The following is a 22506-nucleotide window of genomic DNA, read 5'->3' on the forward strand; positions in this document are numbered from 1 at the left end:
GGGCTCTGGTCCAAGGTAGAGCACTATATAGGGAAGAGGGCTCTGGTCCAAGGTAGAGCACTATATAGGGAAGAGGGCTCTGGTCCAAGGTAGAGCACTATATAGGGAAGAGGGCTCTGGTCCAAGGTAGAGCACTATATAGGGAAGAGGGCTCTGGTCCAAGGTAGAGCACTATATAGGGAAGAGGGCTCTGGTCCAAGGTAGAGCACTATATAGGGAAGAGGGCTCTGGTCCAAGGTAGAGCACTATATAGGGAAGAGGGCTCTGGTCCAAGGTAGAGCACTATATAGGGAAGAGGGCTCTGGTCCAAGGTAGAGCACTATATAGGGAAGAGGGCTCTGGTCCAAGGTAGAGCACTATATAGGGAAGAGGGCTCTGGTCCAAGGTAGAGCACTATATAGGGAAGAGGGCTCTGGTCCAAGGTAGAGCACTATATAGGGAAGAGGGCTCTGGTCCAAGGTAGAGCACTATATAGGGAAGAGGGCTCTGGTCCAAGGTAGAGCACTATATAGGGAAGAGGGCTCTGGTCCAAGGTAGAGCACTATATAGGGAAGAGGGCTCTGGTCCAAGGTAGAGCACTATATAGGGAAGAGGGCTCTGGTCCAAGGTAGAGCACTATATAGGGAAGAGGGCTCTGGTCCAAGGTAGAGCACTATATAGGGAAGAGGGCTCTGGTCCAAGGTAGAGCACTATATAGGGAAGAGGGCTCTGGTCCAAGGTAGAGCACTATATAGGGAAGAGGGCTCTGGTCCAAGGTAGAGCACTATATAGGGAAGAGGGCTCTGGTCCAAGGTAGAGCACTATATAGGGAAGAGGGCTCTGGTCCAAGGTAGAGCACTATATAGGGAAGAGGGCTCTGGTCCAAGGTAGAGCACTATATAGGGAAGAGGGCTCTGGTCCAAGGTAGAGCACTATATAGGGAAGAGGGCTCTGGTCCAAGGTAGAGCACTATATAGGGAAGAGGGCTCTGGTCCAAGGTAGAGCACTATATAGGGAAGAGGGCTCTGGTCCAAGGTAGAGCACTATATAGGGAAGAGGGCTCTGGTCCAAGGTAGAGCACTATATCTGGTCCAAGGGAAGAGGGGCTCTGGTCCAAGGTAGAGCACTATATAGGGAAGAGGGCTCTGGTCCAAGGTAGAGCACTATATAGGGAAGAGGGCTCTGGTCCAAGGTAGAGCACTATATAGGGAAGAGGGCTCTGGTCCAAGGTAGAGCACTATATAGGGAAGAGGGCTCTGGTCCAAGGTAGAGCACTATATAGGGAAGAGGGCTCTGGTCCAAGGTAGAGCACTATATAGGGAAGAGGGCTCTGGTCCAAGGTAGAGCACTATATAGGGAAGAGGGCTCTGGTCCAAGGTAGAGCACTATATAGGGAAGAGGGCTCTGGTCCAAGGTAGAGCACTATATAGGGAAGAGGGCTCTGGTCCAAGGTAGAGCACTATATAGGGAAGAGGGCTCTGGTCCAAGGTAGAGCACTATATAGGGAAGAGGGCTCTGGTCCAAGGTAGAGCACTATATAGGGAAGAGGGCTCTGGTCCAAGGTAGAGCACTATATAGGGAAGAGGGCTCTGGTCCAAGGTAGAGCACTATATAGGGAAGAGGGCTCTGGTCCAAGGTAGAGCACTATATAGGGAAGAGGGCTCTGGTCCAAGGTAGAGCACTATATAGGGAAGAGGGCTCTGGTCCAAGGTAGAGCACTATATAGGGAAGAGGGCTCTGGTCCAAGGTAGAGCACTATATAGGGAAGAGGGCTCTGGTCCAAGGTAGGTCTGGTCCAGGTAGCACTATATAGGGAAGAGGGCTCTGGTCCAAGGTAGAGCACTATATAGGGAAGAGGGCTCTGGTCCAAGGTAGAGCACTATATAGGGAAGAGGGCTCTGGTCCAAGGTAGAGCACTATATAGGGAAGAGGGCTCTGGTCCAAGGTAGAGCACTATTTAGGGAAGAGGGCTCTGGTCCAAGGTACAGTACTATTTAGGGAAGAGGGCTCTGGTCCAAGGTACAGTACTATATAGGGAAGAGGGCTCTGGTCCAAGGTAGAGCACTATATAGGGAAGAGGGCTCTGGTCCAAGGTAGAGCACTATATAGGGAAGAGGGCTCTGGTCCAAGGTAGAGCACTATATAGGGAAGAGGGCTCTGGTCCAAGGTAGAGCACTATATAGGGAAGAGGGCTCTGGTCCAAGGTAGAGCACTATATAGGGAAGAGGGCTCTGGTCCAAGGTAGAGCGCTATATAGGGAAGAGGGCTCTGGTCCAAGGTAGAGCACTATATAGGGAAGAGGGCTCTGGTCCAAGGTAGAGCGCTATATAGGGAAGAGGGCTCTGGTCCAAGGTAGAGCACTATATAGGGAAGAGGGCTCTGGTCCAAGGTAGAGCACTATATAGGGAAGAGGGCTCTGGTCCAAGGTAGAGCACTATATAGGGAAGAGGGCTCTGGTCCAAGGTAGAACACTATATAGGGAAGAGGGCTCTGGTCCAAGGTAGAGCACTATATAGGGAAGCGGGCTCTGGTCCAAGGTAGAGCACTATATAGGGAAGAGGGCTCTGGTCCAAGGTAGAGCACTATATAGGGAAGAGGGCTCTGGTCCAAGGTAGAGCACGATATAGGGAAGAGGGCTCTGGTCCAAGGTAGAGCACTATATAGGGAAGAGGGCTCTGGTCCAAGGTAGAGCACTATATAGGGAAGAGGGCTCTGGTCCAAGGTAGAGCACTATTTAGGGAAGAGGGCTCTGGTCCAAGGTAGAGCACTATATAGGGAAGAGGGCTCTGGTCCAAGGTACAGTACTATATAGGGAAGAGGGCTCTGGTCCAAGGTAGAGCACTATATAGGGAAGAGGGCTCTGGTCCAAGGTAGAGCACTATATAGGGAAGAGGGCTCTGGTCCAAGGTAGAGCACTATATAGGGAAGAGGGCTCTGGTCCAAGGTAGAGCACTATATAGGGAAGAGGGCTCTGGTCCAAGGTAGAGCACTATATAGGGAAGAGGGTGCCATTTGGGGTGCAGTTGCCTGAATTGGAGAAGCCATTATCGTGTCAACGCCTTGCTGAAGTTTTAATAGGTTAATTAATGAATGGTCCTGTCAACACCTGGTGCTGTAGTTTTAATAGGTTAATTCATGGATGGTCCATTGAATGGGTCCTGTCAACACCTGGTGCTGTAGTTTTAATGGGTTAATTAATGGATGGTCCTGTCAACACCTGGTGCTGTAGTTTTAATAGGTTAATTAATGGATGGTCCATTGAATGGGTCCTGGTGCTGTAGTTTTAATAGGTTAATTCATGGATGGTCCATTGAATGGGTCCTGTCAACACCTGGTGCTGTAGTTTTAATGGGTTAATTCATGGATGGTCCTGTCAACACCTGGTGCTGTAGTTTTAATGGGTTAATTAATGGATGGTCCTGTCAACACCTGGTGCTGTAGTTTTAATAGGTTAATTAATGGATGGTCCATTGAATGGGTCCTGGTGCTGTAGTTTTAATGGGTTAATTCTTGGATGGTCCATTGAATGGGTCCTGTCAACACCTGGTGCTGTAGTTTTAATGGGTTAATTCATGGATGGTCCTGTCAACACCTGGTGCTGCTGGACACTGCTAGCTGGGAACAGAGCTTTACCTGTGCTCACACTGAAGGGGAAATCAGCCATCTCTACATCCCAGATGGCATCCTAAGTTGTGCTCTATATCAGGAATAAGGACACATGCCATATTCTTCAGGACAGCCTTACATTTACTCAGATGATCTAAGAAATAAGATGTTGCTTCGGTAACATCCCCATTAAAGACTGAGTTCATCATTATGTCGTTATGTTTTCTGTTGAAAGGATAATGTCCCTGTTCTATATTGAAGATTATTATAGTCATTTGTAGTCATCATATATTTAATATATCTATAAGAATATCAGCAGATTTGAAAGTTAAACGTTTTAACTTTCATTGTTGTGTTTTGACAATTCAGCACTGCTGACATTTTGGCTATTGTTGTGCACGACACACACACCCTAGGGTTTAATATTACCCCCAAATTCTACAAATGTTCCATCCTAATATCCTAGGGCTGCTATTTTTTTTATATCCCAGGGCTGCTATTTTTCTCTTGCTCTCTCTCTTTAACTCAGAGCAGTGCTCCCTCAACCTCGCTCTCTCTCTCCCTCTTCTGTCTGTCTGTCTGTCTGTCTGTCTGTCTGTCTGTCTGTCGCTCTGTCTCTCGCTCTGTCTCTGTCTCTCTGTCTCTGTCTCTCGCTCTCTGTCTCTCGCTCTCTGTCTCTCGCTCTCTGTCTCTCGCTCTCTGTCTCTCGCTCTCTGTCTCTCGCTCTCTGTCTCTCGCTCTCTGTCTCTCGCTCTCTGTCTCTCGCTCTCTGTCTCTCGCTCTCTGTCTCTGTCTCTCTGTCTCTCTGTCTCTGTCTCTGTCTCTCTGTCTCTCTGTCTCTCTGTCTCTCTGTCTCTGTCTCTCGCTCTCTGTCTCTCGCTCTCTCTCTGTCTCTCGCTCTCTGTCTGTCTCTCGCTCTCTCTGTCTCTCGCTCTCTCTCTGTCTCTCGCTCTCTCTCTGTCTTTCTCTCTCTCGCTCTCTGTCTCTCTCTCTGTCTCTCGCTCTGTCTCTGTCTCTCTCTCTGTCTCTCGCTCTCTGTCTGTCTCTCGCTCTCTGTCTCTCGCTCTCTGTCTGTCTCTCGCTCTCTGTCTGTCTCTCGCTCTCTGTCTGTCTCTCGCTCTCTCTGTCTCTCGCTCTCTGTCTGTCTCTCGCTCTCTCTGTCTCTCGCTCTCTGTCTCTCTCTCTGTCTCTCTGTCTCTCTCTCTGTCTCTCGCTCTCTGTCTGTCTCTCGCTCTGTCGCTCGCTCTCTGTCTCTCGCTCTCTGTCTCTCTCTCTCTCTGTCTCTCTCGCTCTCTGTCTCTGTCTTTCTCTCTCTCTCTCGCTCTCTTTCTCACTCACTCTCTTTCTCCAAGAGCAAGCCTCCTTCAATCTAATGGTCTCCTGGGTGAAACTTTCAAACATTTCCCCCATTTCATATTTCCCACTTGTCATTTTAACCTTGAAGGATGTGGTACAAGATGTTTTTAGTTTTCTATTCTAACCTACCGGCAATAATTTCTTGACTGTAGAATACATTAAAACATTGAGATTTTTGTGTCTGAGAGAATTTCCTTCGACAATGAACTTTTAGTTGTTTAATAAGAGCAGGAAACTTTCTCCACAACGTATTCTGTTCTTTTCTGTGTAATCATAATGATGCAGGGTGTTTTCAGAATAAATTCCTGCAGTGCTTGATAATGATTAGTATAATTGGTGTGAAGGTGGTCTGACCGACCAGCTGTCTTCAGTGGAAGGAGCAGAACAAAGCAGCAACCCATGGATACTAACTTGGCTGACACCGTTCTGTTTGACCCTCATGGCATACCATTGATTAGGAACAGGCTGCTTCTGGCTGTATGCTGTTATTTTAATAGTCCTCTCTCCCCTCCCTCTCTCAGAATGCTGTGTCTATGTACTGTCGCCTGGGTTTTGCCCTGAAGAAAGGAAGCTCGTTCAGCTCAGAGCAGCTCCACCCCACATGGAAGACTGCCCCCTCTGTCAACAGACTGAAGTAGGTCTTCAATACCACTATATAACCACACTACTATATCACTATACTACTATATCACTGCACTACTATATCACTATACTACTACAACACTATATCACCACCCTACTATATCACTATACTACTATATCACCACACTACTATATCACTATACTACTATATCACCACACTACTATATCACTATACTACTATATCACCACACTACTATATCACTATACTACTATATCACTACACTACTATATCACTATACTACTATATCACCACCCTACTATATCACTATACTACTATATCACCACACTACTATATCACTATACTACTATATCACCACACTACTATATCACTATACTACTATATCACCACACTACTATATCACTATACTACTATATCACCACACTACTATATCACTATACTACTATATCACCACACTACTATATCACTATACTACTATATCACCACACTACTATAACACTATACTACTATATCACCACACTACTATATCACTATACTACTATATCACCACACTACTATATCACTATACTACTATATCACCACACTACTATATCACTATACTACTATATCACTGCACTACTATAGCACTATACTACTATATCACTATACTACTATACTACTATATCACTATACTACTATATCACCACACTACTATATTACTATACTACTATATCACCACACTACTATATTACTATACTACTATATCACCACACTACTATATCACTATACTACTATATCACTATACTACTATATCACTGCACTACTATATTACTGCACTACTATATCACTATACTACTATATCACCACACTACTCTATCACCATACTACTATATCACCACACAACTATATCACCATACTACTATATCACCACACTACTCTATCACCATACTACTATATCACCACACAACTATATCACCATACTACTATATAACCACACTACTATATCACTGCACTACTACATCACTATACTACTATATCACCACACTACTATATCACTATACTACTATATCACTATACTACTATATCACCACACTACTATATCACTATACTACTACAACACTATGTCACCACACTACTATATCACTGTAACACTATACTACTATATCACCACACTACTATATCACTATAATACTATATCACTACACTACTATATCACCGCACTACTATATCACTACACTACTATATCACTACACTACTATATCACTACACTACTATATCACTGTAACACTATACTACTATATCACCACACTACTATATCACTATACTACTATATCACCACACTACTATATCACTGTAACACTATACTACTATATCACCACACTACTATATCACTATAATACTATATCACTACAATACTATATCACCACACTACTATATCACTATACTACTATATAACCACACTACTATATCACTGCACTACTACATCACTATACTACTATATCACCACACTACTATATCACTATACTACTATATAACCACACTACTATATCACTGCACTACTACATCACTATACTACTATATCACCACACTACTATATCACTATACTACTACAACACTATGTCACCACACTACTATATCACTGTAACACTATACTACTATATCACCACACTACTATATCACTATAATACTATATCACTACACTACTATATCACCGCACTACTATATCACTACACTACTATATCACTATACTACTTCAACACTATATCACCACACTACTATATCACTATACTACTATATCACTGCACTACTACATCACTATACTACTATATCACCACACTACTATATCACTATTCTACTACAACACTATGTCACCACACTACTATATCACTGTAACACTATACTACTATATCACCACACTACTATATCACTATAATACTATATCACTACACTACTATATCACCGCACTACTATATCACTACACTACTATATCACTATACTACTTCAACACTATATCACCACACTACTATATCACTATACTACTATATCTCTATACTACTATATCACTATACTACTATATCACCACACTACTATATCACTATACTACTATATCACTATACTACTATATCACTGCACTACTATATTACTGCACTACTATATCACTATACTACTATATCACCACACTACTCTATCACCATACTACTATATCACCACACAACTATATCACCATACTACTATATCACTATACTACTATATCACCACACTACTATATCACTATACTACTATATCACCACACTACTATATCACTATACTACTATATCACCACACTACTATATCACTATACTACTATATAACCACACTACTATATCACTGCACTACTACATCACTATACTACTATATCACCACACTACTATATCACTATACTACTATATCACTATACTACTATATCACCACACTACTATATCACTATACTACTACAACACTATGTCACCACACTACTATATCACTGTAACACTATACTACTATATCACCACACTACTATATCACTATACTACTATATCACCACACTACTATATCACTATACTACTATATCACCACACTACTATATCACTATACTACTATATCACCACACTACTATATCACTACACTACTATATCACTGTAACACTATACTACTATATCACCACACTACTATATCACCACACTACTATATCACTGTAACACTATACTACTATATCACTGCACGACTATATCACTATATTACTATATCACTGCACTACTATATCACTGTAACACTATACTACTATATCACCACACTACTATATCACTATACTACTATATCACCACACTACTATATCACTGTAACACTATACTACTATATCACCACACTACTATATCACTATAATACTATATCACTACAATACTATATCACCACACTACTATATCACTATACTACTATATAACCACACTACTATATCACTGCACTACTACATCACTATACTACTATATCACCACACTACTATATCACTATACTACTACAACACTATGTCACCACACTACTATATCACTGTAACACTATACTACTATATCACCACACTACTATATCACTATAATACTATATCACTACACTACTATATCACCGCACTACTATATCACCACACTACTATATCACTGCACTACTATATAACCACACTACTATATCACTGCACTACTACATCACTATACTACTACAACACTATGTCACCACACTACTATATCACTATAATACTATATCACTACACTACTATATCACCGCACTACTATATCACTACACTACTATATCACTACACTACTATATCACTACACTACTATATCACTGTAACACTATACTACTATATCACCACACTACTATATCACTATAATACTATATCACTACAATACTATATCACCACACTACTATATCACTACACTACTATATCACTACACTACTATATCACTACACTACTATATCACTGTAACACTATACTACTATATCACCACACTACTATATCACCACACTACTATATCACTGTAACACTATACTACTATATCACTGCACGACTATATCACTATACTACTATATCACTGCACTACTATATCACTATACTACTATATCACTGCACTACTATAGCACTATACTACTATATCACTATACTACTATACTACTATATCACTATACTACTATATCACCACACTACTATATTACTATACTACTATATCACCACACTACTATATTACTATACTACTATATCACCACACTACTATATCACTATACTACTATATCACTATACTACTATATCACTGCACTACTATATTACTGCACTACTATATCACTATACTACTATATCACCACACTACTCTATCACCATACTACTATATCACCACACAACTATATCACCATACTACTATATCACTATACTACTATATCACCACACTACTATATCACTATACTACTATATCACCACACTACTATATCACTATACTACTATATCACCACACTACTATATCACTATACTACTATATAACCACACTACTATATCACTGCACTACTACATCACTATACTACTATATCACCACACTACTATATCACTATACTACTATATCACTATACTACTATATCACCACACTACTATATCACTATAATACTACAACACTATGTCACCACACTACTATATCACTGTAACACTATACTACTATATCACCACACTACTATATCACTATAATACTATATCACTACACTACTATATCACCGCACTACTATATCACTACACTACTATATCACTACACTACTATATCACTACACTACTATATCACTGTAACACTATACTACTATATCACCACACTACTATATCACTATAATACTATATCACTACAATACTATATCACCACACTACTATATCACTACACTACTATATCACTACACTACTATATCACTACACTACTATATCACTGTAACACTATACTACTATATCACCACACTACTATATCACCACACTACTATATCACTGTAACACTATACTACTATATCACTGCACGACTATATCACTATATTACTATATCACTGCACTACTATGTCACTGTAACACTATACTACTATATCACCACACTACTATATCACTATACTACTATATCACCACACTACTATATCACTGTAACACTATACTACTATATCACCACACTACTATATCACTATAATACTATATCACTACAATACTATATCACCACACTACTATATCACTATACTACTATATAACCACACTACTATATCACTGCACTACTACATCACTATACTACTATATCACCACACTACTATATCACTATACTACTATATAACCACACTACTATATCACTGCACTACTACATCACTATACTACTATATCACCACACTACTATATCACTATACTACTACAACACTATGTCACCACACTACTATATCACTGTAACACTATACTACTATATCACCACACTACTATATCACTATAATACTATATCACTACACTACTATATCACCGCACTACTATATCACTACACTACTATATCACTATACTACTTCAACACTATATCACCACACTACTATATCACTATACTACTATATCTCTATACTACTATATCACTATACTACTATATCACCACACTACTATATCACTATACTACTACAACACTGTCACCACACTACTATATCACTGTAACACTATACTACTATATCACCACACTACTATATCACTATAATACTATATCACTACACTACTATATCACCACACTACTATATCACTATACTACTATATAACCACACTACTATATCACTGCACTACTACATCACTATACTACTATATCACCACACTACTATATCACTATACTACTATATAACCGCACTACTATATCACTGCACTACTACATCACTATACTACTATATCACCACACTACTATATCACTATACTACTACACCACTATGTCACCACACTACTATATCACTGTAACACTATACTACTATATCACTATACTACTATATCACTATACTACTATATCACCACACTACTATATCACTATACTACTACAACACTATGTCACCACACTACTATATCACTGTAACACTATACTACTATATCACTATAATACTATATCACTATAATACTATATCACTACACTACTATATCACCACACTACTATATCACTACACTACTATATCACTATACTACTACAACACTATATCACCACACTACTATAACACTATACTACTATATCACCACACTACTATATCACTATACTACTATATCACCACACTACTATATCACTATACTACTATATCACCACACTACTATATCACTATACTACTATATCACCACACTACTATATCACTACACTACTATATCACTGTAACACTATACTACTATATCACCACACTACTATATCACCACACTACTATATCACTGTAACACTATACTACTATATCACTGCACGACTATATCACTATATTACTATATCACTGCACTACTATATCACTGTAACACTATACTACTATATCACCACACTACTATATCACTATACTACTATATCACCACACTACTATATCACTGTAACACTATACTACTATATCACCACACTACTATATCACTATAATACTATATCACTACAATACTATATCACCACACTACTATATCACTATACTACTATATAACCACACTACTATATCACTGCACTACTACATCACTATACTACTATATCACCACACTACTATATCACTATACTACTACAACACTATGTCACCACACTACTATATCACTGTAACACTATACTACTATATCACCACACTACTATATCACTATAATACTATATCACTACACTACTATATCACCGCACTACTATATCACCACACTACTATATCACTGCACTACTATATAACCACACTACTATATCACTGCACTACTACATCACTATACTACTATATCACCACACTACTATATCACTATACTACTATATCACCACACTACTATATCACTATACTACTACAACACTATGTCACCACACTACTATATCACTGTAACACTATACTACTATATCACCACACTACTATATCACTATAATACTATATCACTACACTACTATATCACCGCACTACTATATCACTACACTACTATATCACTACACTACTATATCACTACACTACTATATCACTGTAACACTATACTACTATATCACCACACTACTATATCACTATAATACTATATCACTACAATACTATATCACCACACTACTATATCACTACACTACTATATCACTGTAACACTATACTACTATATCACTGCACGACTATATCACTATACTACTATATCACTGCACTACTATATCACTGTAACACTATACTACTATATCACCACACTACTATATCACTATACTACTATATCACCACACTACTATATCACTGTAACACTACACTACTATATCACCACACTACTATATCACTATAATACTATATCACCACACTACTATATCACTGTAACACTATACTACTATATCACCACACTACTATATCACTATAATACTATATCACTACAATACTATATCACCACACTACTATATCACTATACTACTATATAACCACACTACTATATCACTGCACTACTACATCACTATACTACTATATCACCACACTACTATATCACTATACTACTATATCACTATACTACTATATCACCACACTACTATATCACTATACTACTATATCTCTATACTACTATATCACTATACTACTATATCACCACACTACTATATCACTATACTACTACAACACTATGTCACCACACTACTATATCACTGTAACACTATACTACTATATCACCACACTACTATATCACTATAATACTATATCACTACACTACTATATCACCACACTACTATATCACTATACTACTATATAACCACACTACTATATCACTGCACTACTACATCACTATACTACTATATCACCACACTACTATATCACTATACTACTATATAACCACACTACTATATCACTGCACTACTACATCACTATACTACTATATCACCACACTACTATATCACTATACTACTACAACACTATGTCACCACACTACTATATCACTGTAACACTATACTACTATATCACTATACTACTATATCACTATACTACTATATCACCACACTACTATATCACTATACTACTACAACACTATGTCACCACACTACTATATCACTGTAACACTATACTACTATATCACTATAATACTATATCACTATAATACTATATCACTACACTACTATATCACCACACTACTATATCACTACACTACTATATCACTATACTACTACAACACTATATCACCACACTACTATAACACTATACTACTATATCACCACACTACTATATCACTATACTACTATATCACCACACTACTATATCACTATACTACTATATCACCACACTACTATATCACTATACTACTATATCACCACACTACTATATCACTATACTACTATATCACCACACTACTATATCACTATACTACTATATCACCACACTACTATATCACTATACTACTATATCACTGCACTACTATATCACTATACTACTATATCACTGCACTACTATATCACTGCACTACTATATCACTATACTACTATATCACCACACTACTATATCACCACACTACTATATCACCACACTACTATATCACCATACTACTATATCACCACACTACTATACTACTATATCACCACACTACTATATCACTGCACTACTATATAACCACACTACTATATCACTGCACTACTACATCACTATACTACTATATCACCACACTACTATATCACTATACTACTATATCACTATACTACTATATCACCACACTACTATATCACTATACTACTACAACACTATGTCACCACACTACTATATCACTGTAACACTATACTACTATATCACCACACTACTATATCACTATAATACTATATCACTACACTACTATATCACCGCACTACTATATCACTACACTACTATATCACTACACTACTATATCACTACACTACTATTTCACTGTAACACTATACTACTATATCACCACACTACTATATCACTATAATACTATATCACTACAATACTATATCACCACACTACTATATCACTACACTACTATATCACTACACTACTATATCACCACACTACTATATCACTGTACCACTATACTACTATATCACTGCACGACTATATCACTATACTACTATATCACTGCACTACTATATCACTGTAACACTATACTACTATATCACCACACTACTATATCACTATACTACTATATCACCACACTACTATATCACTGTAACACTACACTACTATATCACCACACTACTATATCACTATAATACTATATCACCACACTACTATATCACTGTAACACTATACTACTATATCACCACACTACTATATCACTATAATACTATATCACTACAATACTATATCACCACACTACTATATCACTATACTACTATATAACCACACTACTATATCACTGCACTACTACATCACTATACTACTATATCACCACACTACTATACCACTATACTACTATATCACTATACTACTATATCACCACACTACTATATCACTATACTACTACAACACTATGTCACCACACTACTATATCACTGTAACACTATACTACTATATCACCACACTACTATATCACTATAATACTATATCACTACACAACTATATCACCGCACTACTATATCACTACACTACTATATCACTATACTACTACAACACTAGATCACCACACTACTATATCACTATACTACTATATCACCACACTACTATATCACTATACTACTATATCACTGCACTACTATATCACTCTACTACTACAACACTATATCACCACACTACTATATCACTATACTACTATATCACCACACTACTATATCACTATACTACTTTATCACCACACTACTATATCACTATACTACTATATCACCACACTACTATATCACTATACTACTATACCACCACACTACTATATCACTATACTACTATATCACTGCACTACTATATCACTACACTACTATATCACTGTAACACTATACTACTATATCACCACACTACTATATCACTATAATACTATATCACTACAATACTATATCACCACACTACGATATCACTACACTACTATATCACTACACTACTATATCACTACACTACTATATCACTGTAACACTATACTACTATATCACCACACTACTATATCACCACACTACTATATCACTGTAACACTATACTACTATATCACTGCACGACTATATCACTATACTACTATATCACTGCACTACTATATCACTGTAACACTATACTACTATATCACCGCACTACTATATCACTATACTACTATATCACCACACTACTATATCACTGTAACACTATACTACTATATCACCACACTACTATATCACTGCACTACTATATCACTATACTACTATATCACTGTAACACTATATCACTATACTACTATATCACCACACTTCTATATACCTATACTACTATATCACCACACTACTATATCACTATACTACTATATCACTGCACTACTATATCACTATACTACTATATCACTGTAACACTATACCACTATACTACTATATACCTATACTACTATATCACCACACTTCTATATACCTATACTACTATATCACTGCACGACTATATCACTATACTACTATATCACTATACTACTATATACCTATACTACTATATCACCACACTACTATATCACTATACTACTATATCACTATACTACTATATCACTGTAACACTATACCACTATACTACTATATGCCTATACTACTATATCACTATACTACTATATCACCACACTACTATATCACTGCACTACTATATCACTATACTACTATATCACTGTAACACTATACCACTATACTACTATATACCTATACTACTATATCACCACACTTCTATATACCTATACTACTATATCACTATACTACTATATACCTATACTACTATATCACCACACTTCTATATACCTATACTACTATATCACTGCACTACTATATCACTATACTTCTACAACACTATATCAAATCAAATGTATTTATATAGCCCTTCGTACATCAGCTGATATTTCAAAGTGCTGTACAGAAACCAAGCCTAAAACCCCAAACACTAAGCAATGCAGGTGTAGAAGCACGGTGGCTAGGAAAAACTCCCTAGAAAGGCCAAAACCTAGGAAGAAACCTAGAGAGGAACCAGGCTATGTGGGGTGGCCAGTCCTCTTCTGGCTGTGCCGGGTGGAGATTATAACAGAACATGGCCAAGATGTTCAAATGTTCATAAATGACCAGCATGGTCCAATAATAATAAGGCAGAACAGTTTAAACTGGAGCAGCAGCACGGCCAGGTGGACTGGGGACAGCAAGGAGTCATCATGTCAGGTAGTCCTGAGGCATGGTCCTAGGGCTCAGGTCCTCCGAGAGAGAGAAAGAAAGAGAGAATTAGATATCACTGCACTACTATACTACTATATCACTATACTACTACATTTCTGTACTACTATATCACTATACTACTATATCACTGCACTACTATACTACTATATCACTACACTACTATATCACTGCACTACTATATCACTGCACTACTATACTACTATATCACTACACTACTATATCACTGCACTACTATATCACTGCACTACTATACTACTATATCACTGCACTACTATACTACTACAACACTATATCACTGTACAACTAGACTACTACAACACTATATCACTATATCACTGCACTACTATACTACTAGAACACTATATATGGTCTTCAATACCACTTCAAGCCTATGGAAGCCTTTTGTGGCAGGTAAATCCACAAACATACACTGCAGGGCTCCCTCTTTGAGCCTCTTTAAAGACTCTTGGGACATGTTAACACAGCACCAAACCCAAGGGAATGTCAATACTCTGAATACAATAGCAGATGTAACGCACATGAATAAATCACATCCACACTATAAGACACACGCCCCTAACACACACAGGCCTAGTGTTAATGTATGTTCCCCAACCCGTGTCCCAGGAGCACTGTGGACCCCAAACAGATGCTGCTGTCGTGGGAACAGGGAAGTCCTGTGATGGAGGCTGGATCCTCTGCTACAGACACCACCAGCCTGGAGAACCAAGGTGAGAATCTCCACGGTTACCTCCCAGAACACACCACAAGCCCAGGATCTGGCTCACGCTGCCCAAAGTAACCCCTGAGTAAGGCGGCTCTAGCCTGATCCCAGGTCTGTTTGTGCTGTCTTAAAACAATCCAATCCACAGCATCGTAGGATTATGAGTTCTTCTCTCTCTGTGTGTTAGACAACACCAGTGTGAGCAGCCTGAGTAACCCTGGTCCTGCTGCCCCACCCACCAAGAGGATCGCCTTCCTGTTTGACTCCACCCTCACCGCCTTCCTCATGATGGGGAACCTCTCTCCGGTACGTACCCTAACCTCTGACCCCTAACCCTTGATAATATTATAGTGTTATTATAGATACTATGTTAGTAGATTATAATATTATCAAATCAAAGTTTATTTGTCACGGGCGTCTGGTGTAGACCTTACAGTAAAATGCTTACAGGCCCTAACCAACAGTGCAATTTTTAAGTAAAAAAATATTAGGTGAACAATAGATAAGTAAAGAAATAAAAACAACAGTAGGAAGACAGTGAAAATAACAGTAGCGAGGCTATGTACAGTAGAGGCTATATACAGTAGCGAGGCTATATACAGTAGAGAGGCTATGTACAGTAGAGAGGCTATGTACAGTAGAGAGGCTATGTGCGGTAGAGGGGCTATGTGCGGTAGAGGGGCTATGTGCGGTAGAGGGGCTATGTGCGGTAGAGGGGCTATGTGCGGTAGAGGGGCTGTGTGCGGTAGGGGGGCTGTGTGCGGTAGGGGGGCTATGTGCGGTAGGGGGGCTGTGTGCGGTAGGGGGGCTGTGTGCGGTAGGGGGGCCGTGTGCGGTCGGGGGGCCATGTGCGGTCGGGGGGCCATGTGCGGTCGGGGGGCCATGTGCGGTCGGGGGGCCCTGTGCGGTCGGGGGGCCCTGTGCGGTCGGGGGGCCCTGTGCGGTCGGGGGGCCCTGTGCGGTCGGGGGGCCCTGTGCGGTCGGGGGGCCCTGTGCGGTCGGGGGGCTCTGTGCGGTAGGGGGGCTCTGTGCGGTAGGGGGGCTCTGTGCGGTAGAGGGGCTCTGTACGGTAGAGGGGCTCTGTACAGTAGAGGGGCTCTGTACAGTAGAGGGGCTATATACAGGTGGTACCGGTACAGAGTCAATGTGCGGGGGCACAGGGATTAAACTAATCATGTAAACTTTAATTAACTAGGAAGTCGGGGCACCATGGGAAAATGTTTATAGAGTCTCTATTTCCCGAATCGACACTTCAGATATCTTCATATCTTATCAAAATAGTCACTTATTAATTAATTATTATTGCCTCATCAGTTCTCATTACTGAATGTCGCAAAGCTTTGTATATCTGCAAGAACCCTAGCCTAAATCATGAATCAGCGATATACAAATTGGCTTACTTATTTATTTACTAACTAACTAAATAATCACAGAAATTCATAACAAACAAACAGATATTTGGGTTACTACATGATACAAAGACGAAGTCCCCAGCGGACGAAGCCGATATGACGGCTTGGTAGACAAAGGAAAGGGGTGGGGACTGAGAGAGCGGGAAAGACAAAATGGATTCACTTCACACAGTCGATAATTATTTTCTTTGAAATGCTAATCCTTTTCTAATGAACGGGCCACTCATTCAAGAATAATTGCAATGTATATATTTACGCCTGTATGTTGTTGTTGTCTTCTCTGTTGGAATCGTCGGTCCGTCTGCTGGAGAGTCAGTTCATCAGAGAGAGTTTGGTTAACCAGAAGTCACAATGTCCTTCGTGGTTGTAGTTTTCTCTGCGGCTCTGGATAGTGTCTGTTGTAATGGATACGTCAGGTGTACAGATGGTTGTTGCATAGAAGACATGCTTCCGCGGTTGTCGGTATTCTCGTACTAGACTTATGTAATTTCCAGCTGCAGACTAGTAATTCTTCGTCTAGGATTTGCTCTTATTCTGTAGTGATCGTTAGTCTCAGAGTTTAACCATCCATTTCTAGTCATGTAGCCAACACTACAGCTGTCTGGTCTCCGTGGCCTATATAGCTGTAGTTCTTAACCATTTCTAGTCATGTAGCCAACACTACAGCTGTCTGGTCTCCGTGGCCTATATAGCTGTAGTTCTTAACCATTTCTAGTCATGTAGCCAACACTACAGCTGTCTGGTCTCCGTGGCCTATATAGCTGTAGTTCTTAACCATTTCTAGTCATGTAGCCAACACTACAGCTGTCTGGTCTCCGTGGCCTATATAGCTGTAGTTCTTAACCATTTCAACAGCGACAGCTCCATGTTTTCTTGTCTAATGTTCATTTCGTCAGGGTTTTATACACTTCTGAGAAAAGGGCGGTTCCATGACGCCGACGTAATGTCCATGCTCACATGGGCGTGGCCATTGATTTGGTTAACTTCATATGAAAAACCCATATTTTCTCATTTAGAAGGTTAACATCACATTACATCTTTTCACAGATAGTTTCATGTTGGATCACATACATTTATATTAGATGCCAACATGACAGCTGGGAAATGTGCACTTTAAGAGATACAGTTGTGTGTTTCCTGTCCTTCATGAGATCACCAAATGAAACACACTCGTCATGACTGTCCCTTTAGTGTCCACGGACCATTCCCACATTCTCAAAAATAGAAATATTGTTTACTTATTCAAACTTTTGATGTCCAAGTGTCTCTGTGTTCCACAGTTTACATTCCAAGCTCGAACACGACAGAGCAGAGCGTGTTTTATGACCGACCATAAAACAGTTGACTCCCCCCCCCCCCCCCCCCCACTCTACGAGAGAGAGAGCACGCTGTAGAGAGGACACACAGTAACCTGATCCTTCAGATCATCACAGGAGAGTTATGACAGAGTACTGGTAGGAGTAATAGGAGGAGGGGTAGTAGTAGTGGGAGGAGGAGTAGCAGTAGTAGTAGCAGCAGTAGTAGTAGTAGCAGCAGCAGTAGTAGTAGCAGCAATAGTAGTAGCAGCAATAGTAGTAGCAGCAGTAGTAGTAGCAGCAGTAGTAGTAGCAGCAGTAGTAGTAGTAGTAGTAGCAGCAATAGCAATACTAGTAGTAGTGGTAGTAGCAGTAGTAAAATCAATAGTAGTAGTAGTAGCAGTAGTGGTAACAGTAGCTGTAGTAGTAGTAGCAATAATAGCAGTAGTAGCAGTAGTAGCAGTAGTGGTAACAGTAGCTGTAGTAGTAGTAGCAATAATAGCAGTAGTAGCAGTAGTAGCAGTGGTAGTAGTAGAAATAATAGCAGTAGTAGCAGTAGCAGTAGTAGTAGTGGTAACAGTAGTAGCAGTAGTGGTAACAGCAGCAGTAGTAGTAGTGGTAACAGTAGTAGCAGTAGTGGTAACAGTAGCTGTAGTAGTAGTAGCAATAATAGCAGTAGTTGTAGTAGTTGTAGCAACAGTAGTAGTAACAGTAGTAGTAGCAGCAGTAGTAGTAGTAGTAGCAGTAGCAGTAGTAGTTGTAGCAGTAACAACAGTAGTAGCAGTTGTCATAGTAACAGTAATAGTAGTAGTAGTTGTAGCAGTAGCAACAGTAGTAGTAACAGTAGCAGCAGCAGTAGTAGCAGTTGTCATAGTAACAGTAATAGTAGTAGTAGTAGTAGTAGTAGTTGTAGCAGTAGCAACAGTAGTAGTAACAGTAGCAGCAGCAGTAGTAGCAGTTGTCATAGTAACAGTAATAGTAGTAGTAGTAGTAGTAGTAGTTGTAGCAGTAGCAACAGTAGTAGTAACAGTAGCAGCAGCAGTAGTAGCAGTTGTCATAGTGACAGTAGTAGTAGTAGTAGTAGTAGCAGTAGTAGTAACAGTAGCAGTTGTAGTAGTAGCAGTAGTGGTTGTAGTAGTTGGAGCAGCAGTAGTAGTAGTAGTAACAGTAGTAGTAGTAGTAGTAACAGTAGTAGTAGTAGTAGTAACAGTAGTAGTAGTAGTAGTAACAGTAGTAGTAGTAGTAGTAATAGCAGCAGTAGTAGCAGCAGTAGTAGTAGCAGCAGCAACAGTAGTAGTCGTAGCAGTAGTAGTAGTAACAGTAACAGTAGTAACAGTAGCAGCAGTCGTAGTAGTGGTTGTATTAGCAGTAGTGGTAGTATTAGTGGTAGTATTAGTAGTAGTTGTAGCAGCAGTAGTAGTAGCAGCAGTGGCAGCAGTAGTAGCAGTAGTAGTAGTAGTAGTAGTAATAGCAGCAGTAGTTGTAGTAGTAGTAGTAGCAGCAGTAGTTGTAGCAGCAGTAGTAGTAGCAGTAGTAGTAGTAACAGTAACAGTAGTAACAGTAGCAGCAGTCGTAGTAGTGGTTGTATTAGCAGTAGTGGTAGTATTAGTGGTAGTATTAGTAGTAGTTGTAGCAGCAGTAGTAGTAGCTGAAGTAGTAGGAGCTGTAGTAGTAGTAGCAGCAGTAGTAGCAGTAGTAGCAGTCATAGTAGTAGTGTCACGAACCGGCTCAAAGCCCGTAACAAAGGGAGACAACGTGGAGATAATAAATATATATTTTGTTACTCCTTAACTAAAGCAACTAAGGAAAATATACAATGATGTGTGTAATCAGTAATCAGTAGCGTAAGTGAGTGTTTTGCATGCATGAATGTGATAATGCAGGGTGTTGAACGGTGCCAAAGCAAACAAACAAAAGGCCACCAAGAACCACAACACAATCTACAAATGTCTGCATGGAGAGAGTCTCCTCCATGAATGTGGAAGAGGTCTATTTATCCTGGGAGACACCTGGCCCAGGTGTTTCCCATGAAGCTGACGACCCTCCCAACTCCGCCCACCGGCATCCTAATAAGGAAACAAGAACAAAGACAGAATACGGCAGACAGAGTGGGAGGGTCGTCACAGTAGCAGCAGCGGTTGTATTAGCAGTAGTGGTAGTAGTAGTAGCAGCAGTAGTAGTAATAGCTGTAGTAGTAGCAGTAGTCGTAGTAGTAGTAGTAGTAGCAGTAGCAGTAGCAGCAGTAGTAGTAATAGCTGTAGTAGTAGCAGTAGTAGTAGTAGTAGTAGCAGTAGTAATAGTAGCAGTAGTAGTAGTAGTAGTAGCAGTAGTAATAGTAGCAGTAGTAGTGGCTGTAGCAGTAGTAGTAGTAACAGTAGTAGTAGCTGTAGCAGCAGTAGTAGCAGCAGCAGTAGTGGTTGTATTAGCAGTAGTGGTAGTATTAGTAGTTGTGGTAGTATTAGTGGTAGATGTAGTAGCTGTAGTAGCAGTAGCAGTAGTAGTAGTAGCAGTATTAGCAGTAGTAGTAGCAGCAGTAATAGCAGTAGTGGTAACAGTAGCTGTAGTA

The 22506-nt window shown here is 39.4% G+C and overlaps 1 protein-coding gene across 3 annotated transcripts in view; it reads left to right on the forward strand.

The window, feature by feature from the left end:
- The window catches only part of LOC139392227 (protein FAM91A1-like), a 127142-nt gene that overhangs the window by 65068 nt on the left and 39568 nt on the right, over positions 1 to 22506 (forward strand). For all 3 annotated transcript variants that reach the window (XM_071140060.1, XM_071140061.1, XM_071140062.1), the window contains 3 exons: positions 5463 to 5575; positions 17137 to 17240; positions 17421 to 17539. In XM_071140060.1, the coding sequence (XP_070996161.1) occupies positions 5463 to 5575; positions 17137 to 17240; positions 17421 to 17539 (336 nt within the window). The remainder of the gene's footprint in view (positions 1 to 5462; positions 5576 to 17136; positions 17241 to 17420; positions 17540 to 22506) is intronic.

This window comes from Oncorhynchus clarkii, chromosome 32, assembly GCF_045791955.1.
Source record: "Oncorhynchus clarkii lewisi isolate Uvic-CL-2024 chromosome 32, UVic_Ocla_1.0, whole genome shotgun sequence".
In the NCBI taxonomy this organism is placed as follows: domain Eukaryota; kingdom Metazoa; phylum Chordata; class Actinopteri; order Salmoniformes; family Salmonidae; genus Oncorhynchus; species Oncorhynchus clarkii.